General features: G+C 39.1%; 1 protein-coding gene across 3 annotated transcripts; it reads left to right on the top strand.

Moving 5' to 3' along the window:
• Positions 1–236: 236 nt before the first annotated feature.
• Positions 237–24,603, top strand: Xkrx (XK related X-linked). 3 transcript variants are annotated; one of them, XR_007106375.1, is made up of 5 exons: positions 237–1,465; positions 5,614–5,882; positions 10,974–12,853; positions 22,469–22,529; positions 24,587–24,603. XR_007106375.1 is itself a non-coding variant. In XM_047535691.1 (4 exons), exons 2-4 carry the CDS (start codon positions 1,434–1,436, stop codon positions 11,717–11,719), a joined length of 1,047 nt encoding a protein of 348 aa, XP_047391647.1. In that variant the 5' UTR covers positions 1,158–1,292; positions 1,400–1,433; the 3' UTR covers positions 11,720–13,270. The 3 variants fall into 3 exon arrangements, 2 of the variants coding, with proteins under 2 accessions (XP_047391646.1, XP_047391647.1); XM_047535691.1 differs by lacking the exons at positions 22,469–22,529; positions 24,587–24,603 and having other exon boundaries at positions 1,158–1,292; positions 1,400–1,465; positions 10,974–13,270; XM_047535690.1 differs by lacking the exons at positions 22,469–22,529; positions 24,587–24,603 and having other exon boundaries at positions 10,974–13,270.
• The last annotated feature ends 1,266 nt before the right edge of the window (positions 24,604–25,869 follow it).

Raw genomic sequence — 25,869 nt, 5'->3', positions numbered from 1 at the left:
GTGCCTTCTGCTCTTGGGGAAGAGGAAAGCTTTGGCTCCCTCCTGTGTCTGGGGGTCGTGGTGAGAAGTGCGTCTGAAGAAAGGTCCAAGCCCTCCTTTTCGCGCCTCTGCACGGAGCATCCTTCGGCTGGTCGACTTGGAACTCTGGCTGGTTTTGTTGGCCCCACCTGTTCTTCCTATCTCGCCCACCCCCGCCATCCCGGTGCTTTAGCTCCTGAAGTCGCCGACCTCTTGTACCGCGGTTCAGGCAAGACCCTGTTAGCCAGACAGCGTCCAAGAGTTTGGCGACATCTGCCTGACCGGGTTGGCGGCTCGTACCTTGTGCCTTTCACTAGCAAAGTTCCTGGGTGGAGAAACCCCTCCGGCCTCTGCTTGATTCCAGTAGAGAGCGCATGGTGCTTCTCTCCCTAGATACTGAGCTTGGGGACAGAGTGGTGACATTACTCCTGCCCCCAGCCCGGCTGGCTTGGGGGCGGGGCCTGGGAAATCCGAAGAGCCATCCTGAGAACCCTTGGCTTGGCGCGGGTCCTGGGAGAGCACCGGTGAGCGTATGAGAGGGCGAGCTTAGAGCCACAACCTCGAAGTAGCTGGTGTACCAAAGCGCTGAACCGAATCCCCCTGGGGACGCTCAGACTGCGCCCTCTCTTCTGCTCTGGCTCAGTTCGCTGCTGAATTGAGAGGGCATACTGCTCAGAATTCCTCACGGGGAGCTGCTGGCAGTGTCCTGACAGTGGCTACCCTCCTACCTGGAGTAGGGCCGAGAAAGGAGCCGCCACGGAAAACGCCGTTCCCATGTCTCTTTATGCTCTTGGAATTGGACTCCAGACTCGGCACTGGGATGCTTGCTTTCGCCTTGTCCAAATTTCTCAGCACGTATGTTGACAATTGGATTCTTGGGCCAATCAAGAGTCAAGTTCAAAGTGGTACTCTTGGATTCTCCTTCCTAGACTCCACATCTAATTGGATCTAGAAGAGAGGAGTCTCTGGTTCTAATTAGTTGATCTCCATTCTGGAACTCGACTTGACAGAGCCCACTTGATTGGTACTTGGACTGCAGAGGCTACAGGTTCTGTTGGGGATGGGCGGGGTGCTGCTGTGAACACCGAACTACAACACTGAGAACCTCTGCGATGGACAGAGTTTATGAAATTCCTGAGGAGCCAAATGTAGATCCAGTTTCATCTCTGGAGGAAGATGTCATCCGTGGGGCCAATCCTCGATTTACCTTTCCATTTGGTATCCTGTTCTCCACCTTTTTGTACTGTGGGGAGGCTGCATCTACCTTATACATGGTTAGAATCTATCGAAAGAATAATGAAACCTTCTGGATGACATACACCTTTTCCTTCTTTATGTTTTCATCCATTATGGTTCAGTTGACCCTCATTTTTGTCCACAGAGATCTGGCCAAAGATAAACCGCTATCATTATTTATGCATCTAATCCTCTTGGGACCTGTTATCAGGTGAGCACTTTTTAAATCTCTACCTACCACCTCAAAACTTGTGCAGAGAAAGATAAAGCTAATATTCACAAGACTGATACTGTGCCTCTAATTTAAGTGACTCTTCCATTCCCTTCCATTCTTGGCTTCCTAGTCTACCATCCAAAAAACTTATGTTGGAACCTTAAGTGCCACCCTGATGAACATGTGGCATGTGTTCCAAAACTGTAATGATACCATCTAAGAGATGTCATTAAACAATGCGTGGTATCTGGATTTGGGCTGTGAAAACTGATTTGAGACCAACAGATGTGGTCACCCTGTAGGCCAATAGCTACAGAGTGTGTAATTTTCCCCCCTGGTGCTGGGGATTGAACCCAAGGCCTTGGGCATGCTAGACAAGTGCTCTACCACTGAATTACACACACCCCCATCCACCCCAGCGTGTGTAATTTTAACTTTGTCTTTGAGACACTTTGTAAATGGGATGAAAGTTTTTTTTGCCTCACTCCTGTCCCACATTTTCTTTACCTTAAGCTACTTGAGCTAGTGCTGCTGCCACTTTCAAATTCTCCAGTTATTAGACATCTGTAAAATACCAAAATAGTCATCTGTGGTAATCTGATACCCCAACCCAATGTAGTTCATTTTCTCTGTCAGGTCATCAGATCTCCTGTTTGTTTATTTGCTTATTTTTATATATTCTGCAATAAAAGTACACAGTTGGCAGGGGGCAAAGAAAGGTAATCCATCTCTATCTGGATGCAGTAGCACAATGTAATAGAATTAGGTGTTCCCATCCAGGCAGGTTGCCTTGAAGGGAAGAGAATGTACTTAATTGTAGGGAGACAGGAATCTGTGTCAACAGTCTCATCTGGATACCATGGGGTTTTCAAGGTAGACATTGCAAAACTTATGAGGTCAGGAGGGAGGAATGGACAAAGTTTGTCATGATTGCAAGAGAGACAAACACCTGCAGTCAGCTGAGAAATATGGGTCAGAGTGTTAATGTTGTAATGGGCTGGGAAGGTATCTCATCATTGAGAACTAAAAACAGGCTATGAGACTGGTAAGGATGGAACTCCCCCCTTTATAAAAATTTATATCTGTAAACACATATAATTTTATTGACAGTTATATCTTCATAAAACTTGACAGTGTTTTACCAGTGTGGTTTTAATGGGGAGGAATTGCTTAGGCTCCATCACAGAAAAATATGGGATATCTTAGCGTGATCTCAAATTCAGGAGGCATGGAATCTAGTCCTCCCTCTGCCATTGATTAGTTGTGTGGCCTTGGTGAAATCTCAGAAGATGCCTTGAACTTCAGTTCCCAAATGGTTTGTGCTAGATCACAAGTCTTGAACTCAAATGCTTGCAGGGACTAGGCAGGTATTATAAATGAGTGAAGTAGGGAAAGTATGAGAAAACTAGTAGTCTCATGTGTGATGATAAATGAAAACAAAGTGTCATTGTTAGAGAAATTATGGGAAGTACCACAGTAACTTGGAATATTGACCTGCCTGTAGAGGAGGCAGCCACTCTACAATTCCAGCCCATTATTTCCATGTTAGGATTCAGACCCAGTATTGCCAGTTCCCCTAATTTTTCAGGAGAATCTCCTAATGCAGGGTTTTATATGAAGTTTCATGATTTTAAAAATTGGCAACTGTCTAAAACAACATTGTACAGTCCAAACTACATCTATTGGTGAGATATGACTCAGCTGACTATATGTAATCTTTGGACTGAGTAACCTAAAAGTCCTTTCCAGTTCTAAATTTTTGAAGTTGTAAAGGGAGACCTCATCTTGAACTTGGAACCAAGACATTTTAAGTTGTCACTAGAGGAACAAGGGAACCATTCTTCCCTCCCTTTTTAAATGCAATATATTGAGATTGAGAATTCTCAAGATGCAAATTTAAGTAAGTACCCATACCCCAAGTTTCTTTTTTTTTTTTTTTTTTCAGATCCTAGTTTTGACTTTTGCTTGTGACTTCCCAAGCATCTTTGGTTTAGACCCTCTGTATTAACTCTTTTTCATTTTTGTTGTTTAGCTTCCGCTAAAAATGACTGAAAAACATTTTTAATTTCAGTTATTTAAACTCACAGCAGGGAAAAATAATTAAAAACTCATAAATTGTAGTTTATATGCTTATATTCAAGGCCAATTACTTTTTACTAATCAAGTGGGGAACTTGATTAGTGCTATCAAGCACATGAAGGTGTTTTGTAGCGACTGACTCCCTTACATGAAATGCAAACATTCTTCTGGAAATGAAAATGTACTCTGGTTTACTGAAGCTTACAAGTAAGGCAAACACCTTATTCCAAACCAACCTTAAAAGGAGAAGCATAACTAGACGCAGTGGTGCACTCCTGTAATCCCAGCAGCTCAGGAGGCTGAGGCAGGAGGATTTTGAATTCAAAGCCAGCCTCAGCACCTTAGCGAGGCCCCAAGCAACTCAGTGAGATCCTGTCTCTAATTAAAATATAAAAAAGTACTATGATGTGGCTCAGTGGCTAAGTGCCCCTGAGTTCAATCCCTGGTGACAACAACAACAACAAAAAAGCATAAATGAAGAGTAATTGTTTATTCCACAATAGCATAAATGGGCTTGGGTTCAAATCTAAAATTGGAAGAAAGCATTGCTTTTTCTTCTTTGTTCTTTCCCAGGTCTTTGAGTTTGTTTCTAGAATGTGGACTTTTCTGACTACACACTTTGAAATGAATCCTGTGGAAAATGGCAGTCAGTGCATATTTCAAACTTTCCTATTGGGAGCTAAAGACTAAAGAGTATATAAATCTCTAAACTTGTCTTTCATCTATTTTTCTCTTGAATCTCATTGCTGCTATTATCCTCTCCTCCTGTCATTTTCACCCTGTATTCTTTTTTTCCTTTTCATTCTTTCATTTACTCAGCAAATATTTATCAAATTCCCACTATGTGATAAGGCCTGTGAGCAAGATAAATACAACCCCTTAATTTCCACCACAAATGTTCTTACTTGTCATTAAAAAATAGCCCACAGCTTCCATTCAATTCAGAGTGAGTGGGGCAAGTGGTAACTCAGGTGTTCCAAAACAAGATGTTCTAGTTGATTCTCATTTATTTACCACTTCAGAACTGCTAGAGACTTCGGATATAATGGGAAGATGAGAGAGAGACAGCAGGAAATTTCTTCTTACTATTTCAAGAATGATAGACTTCATAAAGAAGTAATCAGGTTTAAAAGACTTGTTTTCAAACAAGTCACATGACACAGCAAAAGCATTTTCTTGAAAAAATAATCTGAGACCCCAATTAAGGACCTGAATGCCTTGACTAAAGAATGCTTGGGGTTGGAGTTGTGGCTCAGTGGTATAGTGCTTGGGCATGGGCATGAGTGACCCACTTGGTTTGATCCTCAGCACTACATGAAAATAAAGAAAGGTAGTGTGTCCGCCTACAGCTAAAAATATTTTTTAAATATGCTTTACTATAGGAATTTAAGGTGTTTTAAAAACCAGGGCCCTTTAGAACCTTCATCTTTTTTTCTGAACACAGTATTTCCTTAAATCTTTTTTTTTTTGTACCAGGGATTGAACTCAGGGGTGCTTAACCACAGAGTCATATCCCCAGCCATATATATATATATATATATATATATATATATATATATATATATATTTTTTTTTTTTTTTTTTTTTGTGGTACTGGGGATGGAACTCAGGGCCTTGTGCTTGTGAGGCAAGCACTCTACCAGCTGAGCTATCTCCCCAGCCCTATAATTTTTTTAAATTTAGAGACAGAGTCTCACAAAGTTGCTTAGGGCCTTGTTGAGACTGTCTTTGAACACACAGTCCTGTCTCAACCTCCTAAGTACTGGGATTACAAGTGTGAGCCACTGCGCCCAGCAATACAGATCTGTTCTTAAGCAGACAAAACAACTTCCTGTCTTCTAAGAGTATTTCTGAAATGGTGTTGTTAGGTTAGTAGATAAGACCAAACAGAACAGAATTAGACTCACATAATTTGTAGAAGATGTGACCAATCATTTGACTCACAAATGAGCAGAAGAGAGGAAATGGCAAAAAGTAGCATAACCTCCCCCAATTTTTCCTCCTTGTTACAGCCTCCCTTCCTAGGACAGCTTTAGTTAAGTTCCCATGATGCTTTATTCCTGCAGATGTTTGGAGGCCATGATTAAGTACCTCACACTGTGGAAGAAAGAGGGGCAGGAGGAGCCCTATGTCAGCCTCACCAGAAAGAAGATGCTAATAGATGGCCAGGAGGTGCTGATAGAATGGGAGGTGGGCCACTCCATCCGGACCCTTGCTATGCACCGCAATGCCTACAAACGTATGTCACAGATCCAAGCCTTCCTGGGCTCAGTGCCCCAGCTGACCTATCAGCTCTATGTGACTCTGATCTCTGCAGAGGTTCCCCTGGGTAGAGGTGAGTGGGATCAGGAGAGGGGAGGGTTCCACTTAAATCAAGGTTGTTGGAAGTTTAGACCTGAGCTGTCCAATATACTGGCCACTAGCTTTGTGTGGCAATTTCAATAAGAATTAAGTAAAATTAAAAATATACTTGCTCAGTAATATTGGCCACATTTCAAGGGTTCAATAGCCATGTGTGGTTAGTGACTACTGTTTTGAATGGCACAAATTTCAGGCCTGCCTGATTTCTTAAGCTGGGGAAAACTGTTCAGACTAAAAATGTCACAGATAAACTCTTTCTAGTCCCAAAAGAAGCTAGTAACACCAACAGTCAGTAAGATATTTTCCCTTGTCCCAAGTGTTTAAATTATGATGTTAGTTGTTTTGTTTAGGGGTGACCATCTTTAGGAAGGTGTTCCCAAATATTACTGATCATCAGAATCATGGTTCTTTTTAAAATCACATTCCTCCCCAGGCCTGAATCAATCCCAGAATGAGGGAGGTCAGGAATCTGCGTTTATATGAAGTACCTTAATTGATTCTGAGCAGCCTGATTTGGGAACCACTAATTTAATCATTTTCTCCCAATGTCAGTGAAGAGAAAGAAAAGGGGTGTGGGATGAATACTGAGGAGAATCAGACCTGGTTCAAGTTCTGACCCTTGCTGTGATCTCTGGAGGAAGTTACAAAGCAGTCACTGTCTTAATTTCCAACTTGTAAAAAATGGATCCTGAGATGAGTAAGACCTCCAGCAGAGGATGAAATGTGAGTCAGTGTTTCTAAGTCAAGATAAAGTGCTGTTAATGAGTTTTAACAGCCTGTGATTTGCTTCATCTGCTTGCGCAGAAGCTGGTATGGGTGTGGGTACAGCTTCGGATCATTTCCTTATTATTATGTGTTGATCCTGTTTGGCCAAGTCCCCTGTCTGAAATGCAAGAACTAATTCTACTAAGAACAGATTATAAAGTTCTTTTGGTTCCAAAGCTTTTCACATACATAGAATTCACAGTAGTTTCAGGAGAAAGGTTTTGGGAAGTGATGATGCTTTTCCTCTTGAGAATTTTGAGGGTCATGAAATCATCTAATTAAAATACATATATACTACAAAAGCAATACATGCACAAACTGACCTACAGGCAATTGTATCTGCACAGGAATTTTCTGGAAAGCTATGAAAGAAATTACCTCTGCAGAGTGGGAATGACAAATCAATAGATTTTTATTTTTACTTCAGTATGGCTTGAAATTTTTGCCAAGATCATGCACTACTATTTTTAGCCATTTTTTAAATCATAAAAATAGGACATGGCTATAGTAAAAATTCAAAATACAGAATAAATATAACATTGGAAATGTAAATTCACTCCCCAAAAGTAATGTTAGTTATTCAGTATGTATCCTTCTGAACTTTTTACTATATAAATATAAACATACAACATAACGTACATGTTTTTGCCAAAAATGAACTGTATGAAACATGTTTTTTCAGCAATATCTTCTTCAAAACTATGCTATTTTCAACAGTTATTTATACATACATGTATAAGTGTATAAAATATATTTCCCTTGTATGAATTGTAACATTCTTTTTCATTTCCCTAATTTTCTAAAGTTTCTAATTTTTCTTAATTTTTTTCCAATTGCAAACTGGTACAGTTAATGTCTTTATAAACATCTATGTACTTGAATGAAACTTTGTACAATAAATATATGGCATTAGAATTGCTGGGTGAAAGAAAATGTATGTTTAAAATTTTATTGATACTGCTAAATAACCCTCTCAAAAGGTTTATGAATTTATTCTCCCACCCACAGCATATTAAAGTACCCATTTCTTCATATCTCAAACTAAACATTTATTTGTATAATTATAAATAACTGGATTTTAAAATAATTGGCTGTCTTTGTGGCTATAGCTGAGTATCTTTTAATGTTTGATTATTGTATGTATTGTATGTACTGTGAATTGCTAACTATATATTTTATTCTTTCTAGTGGATCGTTTATCTTTCAAATTAATTTGTAGAAGTTATTTACTTATTCTAGCTATTAATCCTTTTTCTGTTGTGCACAAACATGTATGTACATGTTTATATATTTTTGTATTTAAAATACACACATTTTAAATGTGCATATACATATCACACACACCCTGCACTTAATGTGCACAATACACTTCATAGTATCTTCTGATATTGTGAAGTATTACATCTTTATGTATTCAGATTTTTTATTGCTTGTAGATTTGTGTCTTTCTTACAAGAAAGGTCTTTCACAAGTCTTAACTGATAGATTAAATCTCTTGTCTTCCAAATAGATTAATTTCCAAGATCAGTTTGTCAATTTCCTCATCAAAGAACAAAGTAGGGGCTGGGGAGATAGCTCAGTCGGTAGAGTGCTTGCCTTGTAAGCATAAGGCCCTGGGTTCGTTCTCCAGCACCGAAAAAAAAAAAAAAAAAAAAAAAAAGAACAAAGCAAAACAATAACCAAAATAATCACATTGCCTGGATATTCTGATTGAAATTGTAGTAAATTATTTAGGTTATGGGAGGTTCACAGGATCAATCAAATTCATATAGGACGATGATAAATCTTAAATCTTCATTTCATTAAATGTTTTAAAATGTACTTCAGTAAAATTATAGTTTTCTCACCATAGGTATTGCACATTTTAAAAGCTTATTTCTAGGTGTCCTATCAGTTTTAAAATGGTAGTTTTTTTTACCTTTATTTTATTTGTTTAATTTTATGTGGTGCTGAAGATTGAACCCAGTGGCTCACACATGCTAGGCAAGCGCTCTATCACTGAGTCACAACCCCAGTCCTCAAATGCTAGTTTTTAAGGCTAGGATAGTGCACTGGTAAAGTAAATGTACCCAAGTATATTTTTAGAAATGGTGGGGGGTGGTAGATGGGGAGAGTAGGAAAACAGAAACTAGCAGATAACATTCATTAGGTTCCAGGCATTTCTCTAAGCACTTTGCATGTAATTATTTCATTTTATCTTCACAACAGCTCTTCAAGGTAATTATTATCCCCTTCTTATGAATGAGAAAACAGGCTCTGAGAGGTTAAGTAAATTCCCCAAGGTCTTATAAATAGTAGGTGGCAAAGACTGGATGGGAATTCAGGATATGTGCCTCCAGAGCCTGTGTTTCTAACTATAGCAGTATTTTGATCTCTTATGGCATGAGTCTATTTGTAGGGAGACATATGGAAAATGTTTTTCCATTTATTGGAAGCATCGAATTTCCTTCCTTCTATTGTGCTACTTTCAATAAATGAATTCTAATTTAAGAGAAGGCATCAGACACTTGACTAGATGTATAGCTGATGTTCCCATCTCCACCAAGATGAGGATAGGAATGAGAATGGTTTAGAAATACAATGGTAGTGGGCTGGGTGCATGAGGTGGTACATGCCTGTAATTCCAGCAACTCTGGAGACTGGGGCAGGAGGATCACAAATTCAAAGCCAGCCTCAGCAACTTAGTGAGAACCTAAGCAACTTGGTGAGACCCTGTCTCAAAATAAAATATAAAAAGGGGAGGGGAATATGGCTCAGTGACTAAACACCCCTGAGTTCCATCCCTGGTACCAAAAAAAAAAAAAAAAAGAAATTTAAGAGTAACCACTTTCAAAGTCTCCCATTCCAGCCTTTAATATTCCAACACTATTCATCAACTGAAGAAAATTATTAGAGAGCTATACTTTTGTAATTTTCTGGGGAAGGCTTCACTTTTCTTGAAGATTAACTTGACATACTATGGATCCACTGTTTAGTTTCCCTGGATCCACTGTTTTTATAGGAACAGAAAACTCCAGATTTTCTTTTTGGGGTATGCTCCTTAGATCTCCCATTTTCTTGAGAGCACTAGATTTCCCCCCCCCCAGTAATTAGTATAATTTGACCAAAAGAAAATTAGTGAAGGGCCACCTGTGTGGTCTATAGTTGAAGCTTCGTTAAGGAAAGTTAGGGAGCATTCTGCCTTTTTTTTTTTTTTTTTTTTTTTTTTGCAGTGCTGGGGATAGAACCCAGGGCTTTGTGCTTGTAAGGCAAGCACTCTACCAACTGAGCTATCTCCCCAGCCCTAGCATTCTGCCTTTTTGGGCCCCTAATTTAACATGTAGTGTCATGGATGCCATTGAGTGGGAAACAGGGTTTTAAAATTTTTGAACCACTCTGCTGGAAGTTCATAGATTCCTAATGTATACTAATGAATAGGAGTTATGAATTGGCATGGCCAATGACAAGAGCACCTCTAGACTATCTCATGAATTGGGAAACTGAGGCACAGAGATATTCAATGACTTTATAAGCTCATACTCAGCTGAAGCAAGGACTTCTAGGTATTTTATGCTGCCTCTCTAAACTCAGATTTCTTCATTAATTCCACAAACATTTATTGAGTGCCAACCATGTTCTAGTCAGTGTGTTAGGCTCTGAGGATACAGCAGTGGATAAAATAGATATGATCCCTTCTGCCTTCATGAAATACGTAGTATACTTTTTGACACATGCAACTGGAGTTAAACATTCTAGAAGACACACAAGATTTGTTCCTTGAAGAAAATATACATCAAAGAAGGGACTTCAATTAGAAAGTATATTCTCTCTGCCTGCTAAGATTAGATTTTTTTTTTCAGAAAGGTTTTTTTTTTTTTTTGTCTCATACAGTTTTTGCTCAGAAGCCTGCTCTATTAGGTAGGCCTGCCTTGTACCTTTATATGTCCTTTTCTCATGTTAGTGACTTCTCAGTGTTTTAAGACCTATTCTTTTAAAAAAGATTATTTTGTACATTTATGATTATTAATGTATTACAGCATATTTTTATACTGAACTATAACCCAAACCCTCATTGTGATTTTGATTTGCTCTTCCCTGATGTATAGTGATGTTGAGCACCTTTTCATATATCTCTTGTTCATTTATATGTCTTCTTTGCAAACATGTCTGTTCAGGTGCATGCTACTTGAGTTTACTCTTAGCTGAGGCTCTCCATGTCCTACCTATCATCTCTGGACTGCTGGATCTGAGTATAGGTTTTATATCAACATTGACTGCTTGCCTTTTTTCTCCTGTTCCTTGTTTTGTTTTGTTTTTACAGCTGTGCTAATGGTCTTTTCCCTGATGTCTGTCACCTATGGGGCTACTCTCTGCAATATGTTGGCTATCCAGATCAAGTATGATGACTACAAGATTCGCCTTGGGCCAGTAGAAGTCCTTTGCATCACCATCTGGAGGACATTGGAGATCACTTCCCGCCTCATGATTCTGGTGCTCTTCTCAGCCACCTTGAAGTTGAAGGCCGTGCCCTTCTTAGTGCTCAACTTCCTGGTCATCCTCTTTGAGCCTTGGGTTAAGTTCTGGAGGAGTGGTGCCCAGATGCCCAATAATATTGAGAAAAATTTTAGCCGTGTAGGCACTCTGGTGGTGCTGATTTCAGTCACCATCCTCTATGCTGGCATTAACTTCTCTTGCTGGTCAGCCCTGCAATTGAGGTTGGCAGACAGAGATCTTGTTGACAAAGGTCAGAACTGGGGACATATGGGCCTGCACTATAGTGTGAGGTTGGTAGAGAATGTGATCATGGTCTTGGTTTTTAAGTTTTTTGGAGTCAAAGTGTTACTGAATTACTGTCATTCCTTGATTGCCTTGCAGCTTATTATTGCTTATCTGATTTCCATTGGTTTCATGCTACTTTTCTTCCAGTACTTGCACCCATTGCGCTCACTCTTCACCCATAATGTAATAGACTACCTCCACTGTGTCTGTTGCCATTGGCACCATCGGCGAAGGGCTGAGAACTCAGAGCCAAGCTTTGATGCTGAAACAAGACAAAGTGTTGTCTGATTCTATCTTCTGGGTATTATGGGATGGTTTGGGGATTGCCAAGATCAACTCTGAAATTGAAGGAAAGGATGAGGCTCATGGGTGAGTACTCACCAGAACATTTTCTCGAGTTTTCTGGTAAGTCTATCAGAAGAATGACCCCAAAATAGGTTTTACTTCTTGAAGATTTACTGCTATGTTTGGAAACCAGGAGTGGAATGAACAGAAATATTGTTCACATCCCTTCTACCCAGGTCAGTTGAGATAACTGACCTCTAAGCACCTTAAGCTCTCTGTGACTTTGCAGATCTGCTCGTTTGCTTGGGGAAAAAGAATTTTCCTGAAAGGTGCTGAAGACTCAGAATCTCACTAGAATATATCCTACTGATCAGAGTATATGGCAGCTTACTAGCTATGGGTACCTCTCAGGAAACTCTCTGATTGTTGTGGATCCTACAAATGTGAGTGTGAGTAGGGTCTTTTAACTCCAATGAAAAGTCCTGGCTTAGAAGAAAAACTCCCCCCCACCACTATTAAAAGACCTGCTCCCCAGATGTATTAGCTCTCCATTAGGATTTTACTAATGGTCATTCACAGGCCATTTGCAGTAGCCCTTCATAGGAACACCCTGAGGAGGGAGTGCAGGGTAGGATTCCTTCAGGGTAAAGCCAGAATGACATTTCTCAGGGACCTGCATGGGCATCTAGCTTGTCAAGTGGAATGGTGGAGTGGAATCTCTTACTTATTGCCTCATTAACAGGAATGCTTTCTAACCCAGCTTTTCTGTGCTCTTGACATTTTACTATTTGATGTAGATCTCAGGGATTCTGAACTGTAATTGAAACTGTTTCTGTATATGAAAGAAATGAAGACTACTTTGTGTCTGCTACTGTCCTGGGTATTTCATTGATCTGTGGTTTGCTTTTTAGGGTGGGGAGAAGAGAAAGTACTCATGAATGGGTTATCATCTGGATTGGGATGGGTGGTTAACACTTCAAAGTAGAGTGAAGGTAGAGAAGGGAAACCAGATCACATTAAATCACCCTAGGTACTGGTTTTTGCTTGCAGGACTTTACTTTCTAACAAGGAATATGGATTCTCAACCCTCTAACCATTCTCAGAACCAATGGATGAATTCACATCGCTCTTTCTCAGGTATCTCAATGTTTACATCTCATAGTGGGAATGTAAGCTGGATGCCTCTAAAGTAACTACAGAATTGAGGTTACTGTGGCCACTGCCTATTGGGACCAAATATTCCAAAATTTACCTAACATTTTCCCCCCACAGACAAGGAAAGTGAACAGTCCTCCTAGTACTGTGTACAGTTGTGGCCACCCCCAATACTTCAATAAGTTATAAACAAGCAGACCAAAGGATTTTCATCTCCATCCAATTTACTCTTGGGATCCTGCTAAGAATTTATAAAGAGAAGACCAGTAATGTAGGAGAAGGAGATCAAGAAGCAGAGTGGAGGGATGGGAAAGGGGAGGCAGTGCAGAAAATGCTTAAAAAATTGTGTGCACATATGAATATACCACAGGGAATTTCACCTGTATGCATAAGTAAAAAAAAAGAACCAATCAAATATAAATAGATGAGTGTAGGGAAGTTTAGTAGAGTAGAGGAAGGAGAACAGGGGAGGGGAGGGAGGGAAGGAGTGAAAGGGAGGGATCATGGACTGAATTCAAATTCTATGCATGTATGAGTTTGTCAGGATGAATTCAACTACTATGTGTAACTATAAAGCTCTAATTTTAAAAAAGTTTAATACTAATTTAGTTTTAGACATTTCTCCTTTTTTTCTATTTTTGTTTGCTTGTTTATTTATTTGGTAGTGGGGATTGAACCCAGGGGCACTTAACCACTGAGCACATCCCCAGACTTTTTCATGTTTTATTTAGAGACAGGGTCTCCCTGTGTTGCTTAGGACCTGCTTTGGCCCTAAGTTGCTGAGGCTGGCTTTGAACTTGTGATCCTACTGCCTTAGCCTCCCAAGCCGCTGGGATTACAGGTGTGCATCACCACACCCAGCTATATTTTTCGTATTTTTATTTGTGCATTATAGTTGTACATAATGGTGGGATTTGTTGTTACATATTCATACATGCATATAACAATTTCCTCTCTTCTTATCCAATGCCAGTACATTATATATATTGAGGGAGCTCTCTCTTGTAAGTAGTAAGGCTGTTAATCAGAATTATTCTATTTCCTGGCATGGCCAGTTTGGTTTTCTCACCTTCAACTGCTGTTTAGAGCTAAAAGGATTGGCTACTTAATTTGGAGGAGAATGTGGGGAATTACTTTGGAGCAGCAGAGATTTTCTTTTACAAACCCAGCTCCCTCATTCCATTTTTCATGATGAAGAGACTTTGCTGATTGTCATATAAAGCTCACCCTGGGTGTGTGGCTCAGTGTTAGAATGCTCGCCTAGCATGTGTGAGGCCCTGGGTTCAATCCTCAGCACCACATAAAAATAAAATAAAGGTATTGTTTCCACCTACAACTAAAACAAAATATTTTTTTTTAAAAAAAGCTCACACCGACTTCTGTTATTTGAGGTGAACTTGAAAGAAATAATTCATCAGCCCTCTAGAAGAACACACTACCTCCTTGGAATTCAAACAAGAATTTCTCCTTAATTGTTAACATGCCCTTGATTTAGACCAGGACCAGCATGGAACAATAATTTGGTCCATAAAAGCCATGTGAATCAGCTAATGAAGAGGAGGCCATTATGGAAACAAAGAAAGACACACACATACATGCATACACATAAACACACATATGAAGTCAGGCAGACCAATTACAGATAAAGAGAAGATAGACAGGGTAGAAAAGTATGCCTTAGTACTGGACAAAGCAAAATTTCCTCCCCCATGTCCTCTAGCCTCAGTGACTTCATGTCATAGGAATGCAGAGAGTTTAGGGAGAGGGGTGTGGAGTAGCTTCGAACCTGAAAAACCTGCTGCCCTAACCCAAGGAGGAGACAGTAGTGATACATTATGCAAATGAAAACCTGAAACTCTTATAGGTAGTAGCTTTTCTTTTTCAGAGGAAGGGGTTCAGGGGATTGAATTCAGGGTCACTTCCTCACTGAGCCACTTCCCCAGTCCTATTTTGTATTTTATTTAGAGACAGGATCTCACTGAGTTGCTTAGTGCCTTACTTTTGCTGAGGCTGGCTTTGAAATTAGAATCCTCCTACCTCAGCCTCCTAAACTTCTGGGATTACAAGCATGTGCCACCCTGCCTGGTGGTGGTGGCTTTTCTTTTTCTTTCTTTCTTTTTTTTTTTTCCCCCCCAGTGCTGGGGATTGAACCCAGGGTCTTGTGCTTCCAAGGAAAGCACTCTACCAATTGAGCTATATTCCCAGCTCTGGTGGTGGCTTTTCTGTTTCACAGAAATCTTTTAGATACACAGAAGAAGGAATTGTGGAACATGAGATGGTGGGTAGGGGAAATACACCCTTCCATTTGCAAACATGTCTTTAACTGAAGAATCTCTTTTTGACCCTCTGAAATCTTACAGCAACACAGTGTACATGTGTGGGGACAAATATTACTGAATAGAAGAGGAGGCAGAGATGGGGTCAATAAATGGTTTCTAGAAAAGGAAATAGAACCGTGAAGTTTGAGGAAAAGAACTAGGCCATTGTAACAATACATATTCTCCTTATTGGGAATTTGATAGGCTAAGTATGGGTAAAATATCATGTTAGGGAAATATAAATGAATTAATAGTTGTCATTTTCTTTGTTCAGCAAATACTTTAAAGATTTTTGGCAAAGAACTGCAAGGTACTATGGGAGAATTTAAAAATAGCTCATATTTCTGGGCATTTTGGGCCTGGCATAAATCCTTTATATGTATTACTTTGTTCAATTCTCACAACCAACCTTATGAGTAAGTTATTGTTATCATCCTATACTTTACAGGTGAAGAATCTAAGGCATAAAAAAGTTAAGTGACCTGTCCAAGGTCATAGATAGTGTCACAACCAGGATTCAGTCTTAGGTTCATAGACTCCAGAATTTAGTCTTAACTATGACCCAAATTTCTGAGTCCTCTTTGGTTTTTGTGAAATTATTTTAATATGTTCCTGGTTTCAGGAGTATTTTCTGAGCTATGATTGGGTTTGTGCCAAACATTCTTTCTCATAAACACTCCTTATCAGAGAACACCACTCAATTCACAGTAAAAAGAGAAGGCTCAAGTTCTAAAAAGCCTGGGATGAAAACAGCATGTGCTTACATGCACTTGTAGGTCGCTATTAAGGAAGTGTGAGGAAGTATGGTAAAGGAGCACATTTCCTTTCTAGTTTCAGACTTTGTCTCAATTTTGTTCTTAAACACTTACCTTCAAACTCTTGTCTTGGGAAGAAAACTGAGGAGAAATTTCCACTCAGGCTTATATGAACTCTGACCCCTGAAACAACCCATCAGGGCAGTTCTGAAGCCCTTTCTTTTATACTTCTTGCCAACACTGTTCTTATTCCCACTGAGAAGCTGACTCCTAGTTCTAGAGCAGGTCAGGGGAAATGGATGGTGGAGAATAATGCCCCTTTCTCTGCTATCATAGTCCTGAGGACTTAGGGGAACTTTCATTGCCCTCAGCTAGCCCCCTCACACCTCATAACAGTGTGGTCCTTAGCATTGCAGAGTTTACTGCCACTTCCCTGGGTGGAGGCAGGGTAGATACATAGGGTAGGATGCCCACCAGAATGGTCCATCTAAGGCCATGGAACTCTGTCTCTTAGAAGTCCTTAAATACACTATCGGTTGACTCTGAACTCTCCAAAAGACTTGCCTATTCAAGAGGGAATCCTCATTCTTTGAAGCTTTTGCAATTGTGCTACTTTTACCATCATTAGAGAATACATATGTCCATAATCTTATGTCTTTCCTCCTGAAGGAGTGGCACAATTAGTCACACACTTTAAACCTTAAAGCTTCTGGGGTACATGGTCAAAGTATGTTGTGGACCTTGGCAACAAAGCATATACAATGTGAAACAAAAGTAGTGGATTCCACCTGTGTAATATATGAAAACTAAGTGTGAAAAGTGTACATTCCATGCATGGAAATAACATTTGAATAGCCCTTTGTAATATACAAGGCACATTTACACATCTGTTACCAATACATCATTGTTTAGGACAATGGGTTGTACACATAAATTTGCATTGCTCTAACCTCTAGTTCACCAAACAACATTAAGCTTTCTGTGTGTGTGTGTGTAAAAGCAACATGGATATTACAAAGTGCTATATAGTTGCCAAAAGACTAAAAAATGGATCCCAAATACATGGCATAAGTGATGTTGAAGAAATACAAGCACTCAGTTGCTCTGAGTGTAGCATATTGCCACACACGTTTTGAATGGGAATTTGTCAAAATGTGCATACATTTTGTCTTAGAATTTTAACCTCTTTAAATTTTTCCTATGGAAATATGGTCATGATTGTACAAAGAGCGTACAGGGAAGTTCATTGTACCACTGTTTATAATGGTGAAAATTGGTAATACATTTTCATCTATAGAGACATGATTAACTCAGGCAATTCTATAATTGGAATGCTATCTAGCCATTAAGAAGAGTTAGGTAAATCCCAGCAGCTCGGGAGACTGAGGTAGGAGGGTTGTGAGATCAAAGCCAGCCTCAGCAATTTAGCAAGGCCCTAAGCAACTTGGTGAGACCCTGTCTCTAAATCAAATACAAAAAGGGCTGGGGATGTGGCCCAGTGGTTAAGTGCCCCTGAGTTCAATTCCTGGTATAAAAAAAAAAAAGTGGGGTAGATGTATACAGCATGTGCAGAGTGTAAAGATAAGTGACAAAATCCAAGTTGAATAAAATATGAGGTTATAAAGAATCATTCAAATTTGCAAACAAGGTTGTGATAGGAAGAATAATGATCCCCACCTACCCCCCCAATATCCACACCCTATTCCTTTTAAAATTTGAATATGTTATGTTACATGATAGGTGAATCAAGATTGCTAATCAGTTCACTTGAAATAAGTTATCTGGTTACACTTGATGTAGTCATAAGGTCCTTATAAGAGAGAAGCCGATATGAAAATATGCAGATAGATTTGAAGAGATTTGCTGTTGGCTTTAACAATGGAGGAAGAGGACACAAATCAAGGAATGTAATAATGCAGCTCTAGAAACTGCAAAAAGCAAGGAAATATTCTCCCTTAGAGCCTGTAGAAGGGGTGTGGCCCTGTTGACACATACATTGATTTCAGCCCAGTGAAACTGATTTCCAACATCTGACCTCCAGAACCATATGAGAGTAAATGTATGTTGTTTTAAGTCACCCAGTTTGTGCTAATTTGTTACAACATCACGAGCAGCTAGTATGTAAGTAAAGATTATTTGATGCTTTTATGTCACACTAAGCACATTGTCTAATAGGCCTGAAAGTCATCTGACTTTCTAGAGAACTGTGATTTGGTACAATTGATTTGGGTCCAGTCATTTTACAATTCTATAAAACTGATTAGATACAGCGGTAACTATTTTCTACCCACCTAAAGAAGACACCATTAGCTGGATGTGGTTTTGCACACCTGTAATCCCAGTGACTTGGGAGGCTGAGGCAGGAGGATGGCAAGTTCAAAGCCAGCTCCACAAATTAGGCCCTATTTCTAAATGAAATTTAAAAAAAGGACTGTGGATGAGGCTCAGTGGTTGAGCACCCCTGTGTTCAATTCCTGGTACCAAAAAACCAAAATGGAACAAAACAAAAAAAACAAAAACAAACAAAAACCACCAGTAGGCAAGGGGAAGGAATTAATAGGTGGAGCACAGAGGTTTTGTGTGTGTGTGTGTTTGACAGTGAAAATACTCTATTTGATATCACAATGGTGGATACATATTATTAAACTTGTCCAAATCCATAGAATGTATACCAGGAGTAATCCCTAATGTAAACTATGGACACTGGATGATAATGTATTGATATAAACTCATTCATCATTTGTAACAAATGATCACTCTAGTGGGGCAGCTTGATAATGGGGGGGTTATACATGTGTGGGGGCAAGGGTATATTGGAAATCTCTGTACCTTCATCTCACTTTTGCTTCGAACCTTGTCACTCTAAAATAGAAGTCTTCTTTAAAAACCTGCAGCATGCCAGACATGGCGATGCATGCTGTAATCCCAGTGACTTGGGAGGCTGAGGCAGAAGGATTCTAATTTCAAAGCCAGCCTCAGCAAAACACTCAGTGAGACCCTGTGTCTAAATAAAATATAAAAAGGACTGGGAATGTAGCTCAGTGGTTAAGCATCCTAGGTTCAATCCCTGGTACAACAAAACAAAAAACCCCTATAATATAATGTTATTGAATGAAATAGTTAATTGTGGTAGTATCAACACTTGAATCAATAGGATTGTCTAAGCTCTAAAACTGTCATTTTAAATACATCTTTATAGAAAGAAAACCATAAAATTAAACTATGTGTTAAGTAAGTTAAAAAAAAATTGCCATGAAACTGTGTATGGTGGCACATGCCTGTAATCCTGGTTTGGGAGACTGAGGCAGGAAGATCATGAGTCTAAAGCCAGCCTCAGTAACTTAGTGAGTCCCTGTCTCAAAACATAAGTGCCCTTGAGTTCTAACCCTGGTACAAAAAAAGAAAAGAAAAGAAAAAAGCCATGTTTTGGTTCTATTTGCCTTATAGAACATTCATCAGTTTTGATTATAACTTATCAATCTTATGTTAGAATTATTTTTTAAATTGACTATATGTAAAATTACCAGTTTTCATATCCTCTTTTGAGTTGACTTTGCCATCCTACTGGTTTCTTCCTCAATAAGTTAAATAAAACCATGATAGATGCTCACTCCATTTGTATGAAATATTCTTTCTTTGCCTCTTGAGAATTAAGTTTAACTATGTTTCTATTTTTGTAAAACAACCACAATATGGATGGGAGAAGTTGGAGGAACATTTTCTAAACTTTGGCAGTTCTCATTTTGGGGAGGTAGGGGAGATTATTAATTTCTCCTGTATTAAGTATTTTGCAATATTTAGACTTTGTATAAATTTACATGATACTTGTAATTAGAAAAATACATTACTTTAAAAAGTAAAAATGTAATGAAAACAATCATGTAGTGTGCGCCTTCAACAGGTTTAAGATTTGGCAGAAGAGATACACATGCTTCATATAACTAAATAGAAATACAAAGCAAGTTATAGTAGGTGCCCTTGAAAGGAGAGGGTTATCTGTTGAGTGCTTACTGGATACCAAGGTTGATGTTGGATCATTTATATAGTTTCATTTTATCATCATGTTAGGACTCATGATCTGGACTGGGTAGCACCAAAGTCAGTGCATGTCTTTCATCTTTTGCTCTTTAAATAGGAGTAGGTCTCTTTACACATGTCACGGACACAGAAGGTAACAGTCAAAAGGCCTTTGTTTCTAATATTTACCTAAAGGGATCCTGATCCAACTTGACATGACTACAGCCATCTTGGTTGAAACTGCCATCTTGCTCACCAGGTGATCCTGGCTTGCATTACAAACCCTATAAGAGAAATAAAGTTGTCAAAACAGTCATCTGAGCATTTTATGCCTGGCACCGATGCCTGAACTGTTCCTTAACTGAATATTTAAATAGTTTCTGATAAAGCTCAGGTACATTCCAGTTGATTGCGACCCACCTTTGGATAGCTTAGTATACACACCCCTTCCTCCTGATACAAGGTGCAGGGATTATCTTGTCTTCCTGCTGCCCAGAACACACTTCTATCCATGAATCCCTAATAAATTGCATTTTGTACAATTCTGACTTTGTCTACCTCTTTGATCTCTTGGCATCTTCTGCTTTGACAGTCACTTTTTGTACATTGGTTTCCACAAAATATTACCCAAACCAACCTGTGGCTTAGCCTGCTCTAGAGGTTTCCTGCCTTCCCTATGCTCATATTCTTGGTTTTGGGCTCCTCCCTTTCTTGCTTTCCTGACCCAATTAGCTCTACTTCTCTTTTCCAACCTCTGTCTGTCTCACTTGACTCCTCAACTTGCTCTTCCATATTAGAATGTCTCCCTTGCCAATAAGATATCCCTCCTCCTCACCTCAACCCTGAGGTACCCACACCCGCTAGACAAGGCTTCTCTGTCTCTCATACAGGAAAGTCAGATTGAATAGGCATAGCCAGGTTAGAAAACTAGAACTTCACTCGGAGTGGAATGGAAAATCATGTGCTTAAAGACAGGAATTGAGTATCACAGCAGAAAAGCAGGAGTTTAAGAATGAAGTTGAGGGACTGGGATTGTGGCTCAACAGTAGCTCTAGCGTTTGCCTAGCACGTGTGAGGCACTGGGTTCAAACCTCAGCACAACATAAAAATAAGTAAAATAAAGGTATTGTGTTCATCTACAACTAGAAATATTTTAAAAAGAATGAAGTTGGAAACAGGTTTAAAGGATGGGGAAGTAAATAGCAGGACAAATCTAAAGCCTCTGGGTGTAGCCTGGCCTAGGAACCAGTGAGGCATTGGGTACTGAGACATGAACGGAAGAAATGCAAATGTTTGGTTACAGTGAATACTTCTAAGTGAGGTTTGGGGTTTCATTGCCTAATCATTGGGGCACTGTCAGGCAATGAGATATAGGCAAAGTACTGGGGGAGCACGACAGAGATTCAATTCTGCCTGAGGAAGTGAGGAGAGGTACACATTGGATGTGAGATTGGAACTAAGACTTGTAGAATAAATAGGATTTCCACTGCTGGTGGTGGGTGGGTGCATTTTTGGCAGACAGAGGTGTTAAAGATCATGATACATACATTCACCAAACAGCAAGTAGTGACAGTGTGGTTAGAAAGTGTTTTAGGGATGAGGCACAGTTAGAGATGAGGTTGGAAAATTAGACTGAGAGATGGCAGAAACACAGAGGGCCTTAAATGTATTGACTAAGAATCCTGAATTTGAATTTGTAAGCAATGGGAGAACCATCAATGACTTAAAAATTATCATACAGAAAAATTGACATTTTGGGATAATATACAGTTCTATGAAATTTAACACATGAATATATTTGTTAACACCACTACAATCAAATTACACTACAATTCCAATATTCCGTAGAATTTCTTGTGCTATCCAATTATAGTCAAATCCACTCCATCCCCTAATCACTGGCAACCATCAATCTTGGTTCCTATTGTTCTGTCTGTCTGTCTTCTTCCATTTTAGTTTTGTCTTTTTGAGACTGTCAAATAAATGGGAGCACACAATAAAGAACCTCTTGCACTGAAGCTTATGGAGTAGAGGAGTGACTTAGGGCTATTTCAGGATAATCACTTTGGTGTTTGTGTGAAGGATGAATTAGAGGAGGGTAAAATGAGAAATCAGGAGACCAGCTGCAAGAGTTCAACCAGAGATGACTATTCCTTTGGCACATGTGGTACCTATTCATTAAAAGACTGATTGTAGTTAATGAAACTGCTGTGGGAAGAAAATGAAAACTAGGTCATGTTGACATATCTATAATGCTTTTATATACTTTAGTATGATTACCCATGGGATATAATAGTATGCACACACACTCACACAAACTGAGCCTAAGGACACATGGCGTGGTCCAAATTTTATTTTTTTAAAAAGGCACGTATATGTTGTATTTATAGAAAATGTCTGGAAGCTGTATAAATGTATACCAAGATCTCAGTTTGTTATTGCTGTGTAGTAGAATTAGAGGTGATGATTTTATTCTTTTATAATATTCTATATTTCCAAAAATCCAGTTTTCTCTCTTGCTGCTCTTCCTCTCCCACCCTGATGCTTCAAGAATAAACAGATATATAGGTAAGATATATATATTTCCTTTATTCTTATGTACTACTTGGTATAACTCTGGACATATAATAGACACAATAAATTTTAACTGGTTATTATGTCTCTGTTACTGAGGAGGGAGCTGAGGTACTGTAATGAAATGACTTGGCCAGGATTACAAAGCTAATTAAGGGCACATTAAAAAGTAGAATCCAGACTTATTTTTTCATCTTTTATTATAAAATGTTCAAGCATACATAAAAGAAGAAAGAATAATATAATGATCCTCCTTGTACCATCACAGTTTCTGTAAGTAACACTTTGCCAATCTTTTTAAAATAATTTATTTATTTTGACTCATTATAAACAAATGGGGTACAACTGTTGTTTCTCTGGTTGTACATGAATTAGAGTCCCACCATTTGTGTAATCATACATGTACATAGGTAATGATGTTTGTCTCATTCTGGTATTTTTCCTTCCCCCCACCCCTCACACCCCTCTTTTTTCATCTATACAATTCATACTTCCTCCATTTTTGCCTCCCTCCCATCCCCCATTATGTATCATCATCCTCTTATCAGAGAGATCATTTGGCCTTTGGTTTTTTGGGATTGGCTTATTTAATTTAGCTTGATATTCTCCAACTGCATCCATTTACCTGCAAATGCCATAATTTTATTCCTCTTTATGGCTGAGTAGTATTCCATTGTGTATATATACCACAGTTTCTTTATCCATTCATCAATTGAAGGGCATCTAGGTTGGTTCCACAATCTAGCTATTGTGAATTGAATAGCTATAAACATTGATGTGGTTGCATCACTGTAGTATGGTGACTTTAGTCCTTTGGGTATAGGCCAAGGAGTTGGATAGCTACGTTGAATGGTGGTTCCATTCCAAGTTTTCTAAGAAACCTCCATACTGCATTCTAGAGTGGTTGTACCAATTTGCAACCCCACCAGCAATATATGAGTGTACCTTTTCCCCCACATCCTCTCCAACACCTATTGTTGCTTGTATTCTTGATAATCACCATTCTAATTGGGGTGAGATGGAATCTTAGGGTAGTTTTGATTTGCATTTCTCTTATTACTAGAGATGTTGAACACTTTTTCATATATCTGTTGATTGCTTATAGATCTTCTTCTGTGAAGAGTCTGTTAATTTCCTTAGCCCATTTGTTGATTGGGTTATTTGTATTCTTGGCGTAAAGTTTTTTGAGTTCTTTATAGATTCTGGAGATTAGTGCTCTGAAATGTGTGTTAACAATTTTCTCCCACTCTGTAGGCTCTCTCTTCACATTGCTGATAGTTTCCTTTGCTGAGAAAAAGCTTTTTAGTTTGAATCTATCCAAGTTATTGATTCTAGCTTTTATTTCTTGTGCTATGGGAGTCCTGTTAAGGAATTCTGATCTTAAGCCAACATGTTGAAGACTTGGACCTACTTTTTCTTCTATAAGATGCAGGGTCTCTGGTCTGATTCCGAGGTCCTTGATCCATTTAGAGTTGATTTTTGTGCAGGGTGAGAGATAGGGGTTTAGTTTCATTTTGCTGCATATGGATTTCCAGTTTTCCCAGCACCATTTGTTGAAGAGGCTATCTTTTCTCCATTGTATGTTTTTGGCACCTTTGTCTAGTATGAGATAACTGTATTTATGTGGGTTTGTCTCTGTGTCCTCTATTCTGTACTTTGCCAATCTTATTTCATCTATCCTTCAATCCTCTTTTTCTTTGCACCTGACTGGAGGATTTTAAAGAAAATTTCACAGAAATTACGTTGGTATACATCTATAACTGATAAGGTTGTTTTAAAAAGCATACCACTATGCTATCATGTTGACTAAAGTTACCAATAATTTCTTCATTCTCAGTCCATATTCAAATTTTCATAATTGTTTTCAAGATGTCTTTTTATAGTTTATTCAAATCAGGATGCAAACAAGATCCACTGATTGCACTTGTTATCCAGCTTTGTGTTGCTATGACAAAATACCTGAGATAATTAAATTTCGAGGAAGAAAGATTTATTTTGGCTCAAGATTTTAGAGGTTTTATTCCATTGTCTCTTTGTGTGGTTATTTTTAGGTCTTTGGCAAGGCAGTGCATCTTGGCAGAAGCATGTAGCAGAGGAAAGCTGCACACCTCATGGCAGCTGGAAAGCAGAGAGTTCATGCTTTTATAACAAAGTCCCTCCCCCAAAACCCATCAAGTTATGAATTCATAAATGGATTAATTCATCGATGAGGTTACAGCCTTCAGGATCCAATCACCTCTGAAAAGTCCCACCTCTGAACACTGCTGCATTGGGGACCAAACCTTCAACACACGAGCTTTTGGGGGACATTTTAGAGCCAAACTGTAGCAGTTGACGAGGTTTCTTAGTTCTCTTTTATTCTGTAATAGTCCATCTGTCACAAGAGGAATTCTTGGAGAGGGGTATCTCAAACCAGGAGAATTTCAGCAGGTGCCCATCAAAGACAGATTTATTTAGGGAAGCAGATACATATTCAAGGGAGAGCATGGATTATCTCAAGGGAGAGATGCCTTTTGGGGTAAAGCAAGGAATACACATTCAAAGGAGAAAGCGACCCCTCTCCAGAGGGAGAGACAGCAGCCCATTTGTCTGGGGTGTTAATATTTATAAAGGGAGAGTAACTTGGGGCTAGACTAGAGGAGGAGTCTGGGTGGGGTCACACAATTTCACACCAGTTTTCTAGCACTTGTGTGTTGCCCTTGTATTGTGTTACATTTTGCAGGTAAGGACATAGGCCAAGGGCATGGGCTGGGTTGCTCAGGAATTGCTTGTTTTTCAGTTCAGTTCATGGGCATTTCTTATATTCCAACTGCTCGTGGGTGTTTCTTTTTTGTGACTCAGTTTATCTTTATTTTTCTGTATGCCCAAATTCCTATCTCACATCTTCCCTTTTCTGTGTCACTGATTTTTTGAAGAAACTGGGCTATTTTTTTCTGTTGACTGTTGGATGCTCTAGATTTGGCCAGTTACTTCCTGGTGATATTGTTTAAATTGTCCTTTGTATTTCCTAATAACAGTAGTGAGACCTAGAGGTTTGGTTAGATTCGTTGTCAATTTTTAGGCAAGGATACCTAGTAGATGGTGCCATGTACTTACTACCACAGTGCATGAGGAGGTGCATTATGTCTGCCTATCCCATTTTTTTTTTTTTTTTGCGGTGCTGGGGATTTGAACCCAGGGCCTTGTGCTTGCGAGGCAGGCACTCTACCAACTGAGCTATATCCCCAGCCTATGCCTATCTCATTTTCTTTTTTTTTCTTTTTTTTTTTTTTTTTTTGGGGGGTGCTGGGGATCGAACCCAGGGCTTTGTGCTTACAAGGCAAGCACTCTACCG

Source organism: Sciurus carolinensis, chromosome X (assembly GCF_902686445.1).
Source record: "Sciurus carolinensis chromosome X, mSciCar1.2, whole genome shotgun sequence".
Taxonomy (NCBI): Eukaryota; Metazoa; Chordata; class Mammalia; order Rodentia; family Sciuridae; genus Sciurus; species Sciurus carolinensis.
The sequence above is the reverse complement of the archived record's forward strand: the minus strand, read 5'-3'. Positions and strand labels throughout refer to the sequence as shown.

What these genes read in the sequence shown, in the direction of transcription:
- Xkrx (XM_047535690.1), top strand. Translation starts at nt 1,131, where the DNA reads ATGGACAGAGTTTATGAAATTCCTGAGGAGCCAAATGTAGATCCAGTT. An exon ending in CTCTTGGGACCTGTTATCAG is followed by an intron (nt 1,466 to 5,613) that starts GTGAGCACTTTT and finishes TTATTCCTGCAG; the next exon opens with ATGTTTGGAGGCCATGATTA. An exon ending in AGAGGTTCCCCTGGGTAGAG is followed by an intron (nt 5,883 to 10,973) that starts GTGAGTGGGATC and finishes TTGTTTTTACAG; the next exon opens with CTGTGCTAATGGTCTTTTCC.